This window comes from Glossina fuscipes, unplaced genomic scaffold (assembly GCF_014805625.2).
Source record: "Glossina fuscipes isolate IAEA_lab_2018 unplaced genomic scaffold, Yale_Gfus_2 89, whole genome shotgun sequence".
Lineage (NCBI taxonomy): Eukaryota > Metazoa > Arthropoda > Insecta > Diptera > Glossinidae > Glossina > Glossina fuscipes.
In genome coordinates, this window is record NW_023998443.1 from 1 (window position 1) to 4928 (window position 4928).

Consider the following 4928-nt stretch of genomic DNA (forward strand, 5'->3'; position numbering starts at 1 on the left):
GACTTAGCATGATGTTACTCCTTACCGTTGTGGCGAATAACAAAGGTGCGCTTAATTTACGTGGTACGTTAAGCGTGTCATTCGACACGCGTTTCGATTTCGCCCATTTTTAGTAGGAACCTGCTTTTAGAAACATCCAATACTCATGGTTGTGAACAGATACATTATGATAGATAAGCACAATACTTGCACTGCCATCTACTGATAACGTTGAGAAAAAAAAAAATATCAAACCCTCTATTGCCGCTTTTCGTTATTACTTAGCAGGTACACGAACGAAAACCAGAAAGAAAACAATGCGTTGAAAAATACATTTATTATCTTTTCTCTCCTCATATCAGGCAAACATTACAAATACCTATTTTACAGACAGATTTTGTAACACTGCAACAACGGCTGACCGGTGGGAAAAGAGTAAATAAAATTGATAATAGTTTAGTAAATCGTTTAACGCGATTTATTAAAGAAAAATACAGTAAGTTTAAAGGTTTACCGTTCACGTTTAAGAAGGCGACAAAAAGATTTTACATTTCATTTAAAATTTGCTATAATGGATTCGGATTTATATGATGAATTTGGCAATTACATCGGCCCAGACTTAGACAGTGATGAGGATGAGGAGCAAAGCGTTTACGGCCAACATGATCAACAAGACCATGATGCAAGTTACAAATGAATTGACAAAAATAAGAGAATTGTGGATAAACATAGATATTTATATATATATCAATTTCTATCTTATTGCTAGGAAGAGAACATAGACGAAGAAGAAGACCATGTGGATGATGAAGATAAAGAGGTGACGGCAGTTGTTTTACATGAAGATAAACGTTATTATCCAACAGCTATGGAGATTTATGGTCCCGATGTGGAGACCATAGTACAAGAGGAGGATGCCCAACCTTTGGATAAGCCTTTAATTGAGCCCGTAAAGAAATTGAAATTTCAAATAAAAGAACAAGAATTACCCGAAACTACATATAATATGGAGTTTATGGCAGATTTAATGGATACTCCGCCTCTTATACGTAATGTGGCCTTAGTTGGTCATTTACATCATGGCAAGACAACGTTTGTCGATTGTTTAATCCGTCAAACACATCCACAATTTGAAATGAACGAGGAACGCTCTTTACGCTATACAGACACTTTATTCACCGAACAAGAGCGGGGCGTCAGCATCAAGGCTACGCCTGTAACTTTAGTTTTACAGGATGTAAAACAGAAGAGCTATTTAATGAATGTGTTCGATACACCGGGTCATGTGAATTTTTCAGATGAGGTTACCGCTGCTATGCGCATGTGCGACGGTGTCGTAGTATTTGTAGATGCTGCCGAGGGTGTCATGTTAAACACCGAACGTCTTTTAAAGCATGCCGTTCAGGAAAGAATGGCCATTACTTTATGCATCAATAAGGTACGTTAAAATAACTTTGAAATTTTTTTTCGTTTCGTTTGCCAATTAAACTTTTGCTTATCGAAGATTGATCGTTTAATTTTGGAATTGAAACTACCGCCCCAAGATGCCTATTTTAAATTGAAGCATATCGTAGAAGAAGTGAACAGTTTATTGAGTACTTACGGCGGTATTGAGGATACAGCCTTGGTCTCACCTACTTTAGGAAATGTTTGCTTTGCCAGTTCGTTGTATGGCTTCTGCTTTACTCTAAAATCGTTTGCGAAACTTTATGCCGATACATTCGAAGGTGTTAATTATGTGGAATTTGCCAAATGTCTTTGGGGCGATATGTACTTTCATAACAACTCGTAAGTATTGATGATGCTTATCATTGGCGAATTCAAGAGAAAATTAATAGAAAATTCTATTTCATTGTTTTATAGACGTAAGTTTACTAAAAAACCACCACACAATTCGGCTAAGCGAAGTTTCGTTGAGTTCATTTTGGAACCGATGTACAAATTAATTGCTCAAGTGGTTGGCGATGTCGATACAATGTTGGCGGATACATTAGCGGGATTAAATATTCGCGTAACTAAAGAGGAAATGAAATTCAATATACGGCCTCTGTTGCGTTTAGTTTGCAATCGTTTTGTCGGTGATTTTAGTGGTTTTGTTAATATGTGCGTCGAACATATCCGTTCACCCCTGGACAATGCAAAATGCAAGGTCGATCATATATACACGGGGCCGAAAGAGGGTGAAATTTACAATGATATGATGCAATGTAATCAAAATGGTACTTTAATGGTTCATAGTGCAAAAATGTATCCCACTGACGATTGTACATTCTTCCAGGTAAGCAATTTTATTCCTTTTCCTTCCTTTTTATTCCTTTAGCAGAACCGTTCTTTTAAAATTTTATCTCATATACGTTCAGGTAATGGCCCGTGTAGCTTCTGGTACTTTACGCGCCGGTCAAGAAGTACGCGTTTTGGGTGAGAATTATACGTTGCAAGACGAAGAAGATTCTCGTATTTTGCAAGTCGGGCGTTTATGGGTATACGAAGCGCGTTACAAAGTAGAATTGAACCGGGTGCCCGCTGGTAATTGGGTGCTAATTGAAGGCATTGACCAATGCATTGTAAAAACATCGACCATAGTGGATGTAAACGCCCCCGAGGATTTATACATTTTTCGCCCTTTAAAGTTTAACACTCAAAGTATAATTAAAATAGCTGTCGAGCCCGTTAATCCTTCGGAATTGCCTAAAATGTTAGATGGCCTACGTAAAGTAAATAAATCTTATCCTCTTCTCTCTACTCGTGTTGAAGAATCGGGTGAACATGTAATATTAGGTACTGGCGAATTATATCTGGATTGTGTTATGCATGATTTGAGAAAAATGTATTCAGAAATCGATATCAAAGTCGCCGATCCAGTGGTGGCATTTTGCGAAACTGTCGTGGAAACCAGTTCACTTAAATGTTTCGCTGAAACGCCTAATAAAAAGAATAAAATTACCATGATCGCGGAACCCTTGGAGAAAGGTCTCGCTGAAGACATCGAGAATGAAGTGGTATCTATCAATTGGAATAAAAAGAGACTGGGAGAATTCTTTCAAGTTAATTATGATTGGGATTTATTGGCTGCCCGATCGATTTGGGCTTTTGGACCTGATGCAACTGGGCCTAATATACTAGTGGACGATACACTTCCCTCTGAAGTGGATAAGAATTTACTAACCTCAGTGAAAGATTCAATTGTTCAAGGTTTTCAGTGGGGCACGCGTGAAGGACCTCTTTGTGAAGAACCAATACGTAACGTGAAATTTAAAATATTGAATGCCGATATAGCCAGCGAAGCATTGCACAGAGGCGGTGGTCAAGTAATACCAACAGCGAGACGTGTAGCATATTCGGCTTTTCTAATGGCGACACCACGTCTTATGGAGCCTTATCTATTTGTTGAAGTACAAGCCCCAGCCGATTGTGTTTCCGCTGTTTATACCGTACTAGCTCGTCGAAGGTAATAGTCTTTAAAATAGTTTCTCTAAAAGTGATTTATATATATGCGTATATGATTTTTTACTTTAGGGGTCATGTCACACAGGATGCGCCCGTTTCAGGATCGCCCCTCTATACGATAAAGGCTTTTATTCCTGCTATCGACTCATTTGGTTTCGAAACTGATTTGCGTACACATACGCAGGGTCAAGCTTTCTGTCTGTCAGTATTCCATCATTGGCAAATCGTTCCTGGCGATCCTTTGGATAAATCAATTGTTATACGTCCTTTAGAGCCGCAACAAGCTTCGCATTTAGCACGTGAATTTATGATTAAAACACGGCGCCGTAAAGGTCTCTCCGAAGATGTCTCCATTAATAAATTCTTCGATGATCCTATGTTATTGGAATTAGCTCGACAAGATGTTTTACTCAACTATCCCTTGTAAGAGAACCTTTTCAATAAAATCATAGTCTCTCGCAATTACATCGACCTTTAAAAAGGAATTCTTTAAATTGAAGGAAGATTAAAAAGAAGTGGAAGAAGAGAATTCAAATTAGAATTGAAATTAGCTAAGGCAGTTAAGTAGATTTTCCCATGAACTCTTAGGGAAAGAGAAGATTTTTTGTGTATTCATTGCGATCGCAATTGTGAATTGATTACATCCGTCGTAATCTTGCTAAATACCATACCCATCTTATTTGCATTTTCTTGTATAAATGAAATGAAGATTACCTTAGGCTATATATTAAAGGGCTTCGAAATATGCCAATCTGACTTTATCTTTGTTGGTGCAAGCTTACTGTAGACACTGGATTACAAATACAGCAAGCGATTTTTTATTTTTCTTCTCTTCATTGTATATTTGCCTGACATCTTGATATCCTTTACCCAAAGTGCACAATCCAACTGTAATACATGATATGATAGTCTATGATAAGCGGAAAATTGGACATTCGCTATTGTTGTTGTTGTTGTTGTTGTTGATGATGTTATTGTCGCAGCAACACAAAACAAATTAATTGTCATTTAATATGTAAATGCAGTTTATATTTAAAAATGTTCGGAAAATCGCTAGTAATGGCTGGTAGAGAAATCATAAAAATTATGAGAATTGTTTTTCAAAGAGTTTTAATGGTTGCGTGTGTCATTGTTTTATTTTATGCACTTTTTGCTTTTTTTTTGTTTTATTTAAAATATTGCAATTTACATACATAATTATACGTATATGTACAAATAAATAGTGTACATGAATTAATACAACGCACATACATTCACACACACTCACTTACACACTTACGTACAAGGCAATCGCACACGCGTTCGCTTAAATTGCAGATTTACAATTGGATTTTATATTTTTCATTTTATTTTTCGTCGTTGTTGTTGATGTTTTGTTATTTCTGTTTTTTTTTTTTTTTTCATTTCGCTTAATCAATGAACTGCTAATTGAATGTGAGCAAATAATTCGCGAAGTAATAGTAGCAGTAGGTTGGCGATAAGGAAGACGGGTGGCTGGGTTG

The 4928-nt window shown here is 36.9% G+C and overlaps 1 protein-coding gene across 1 annotated transcript; it reads left to right on the top strand.

The window, feature by feature from the left end:
- The first annotated feature begins 550 nt into the window (after window positions 1-550).
- Window positions 551-3888, top strand: LOC119638451 (116 kDa U5 small nuclear ribonucleoprotein component). Its single transcript, XM_038035226.1, has 6 exons — window positions 551-661; window positions 749-1417; window positions 1484-1767; window positions 1843-2257; window positions 2340-3427; window positions 3496-3888. The coding sequence occupies exons 1-6, from the start codon at window positions 551-553 to the stop codon at window positions 3851-3853; spliced, it is 2925 nt and encodes a 974-aa protein (XP_037891154.1). The 3' UTR covers window positions 3854-3888.
- Window positions 3889-4928: the final 1040 nt, after the last annotated feature.

Bases quoted from the DNA above. Each gene is read 5' to 3' on its own strand.
- LOC119638451 (XM_038035226.1), top strand. From the start codon at position 551: ATGGATTCGGATTTATATGATGAATTTGGCAATTACATCGGCCCAGAC. The intron at 2,258-2,339 runs GTAAGCAATTTT...ATATACGTTCAG, and splicing joins ACGATTGTACATTCTTCCAG to GTAATGGCCCGTGTAGCTTC. The intron at 3,428-3,495 runs GTAATAGTCTTT...TTTTTACTTTAG, and splicing joins ACCGTACTAGCTCGTCGAAG to GGGTCATGTCACACAGGATG.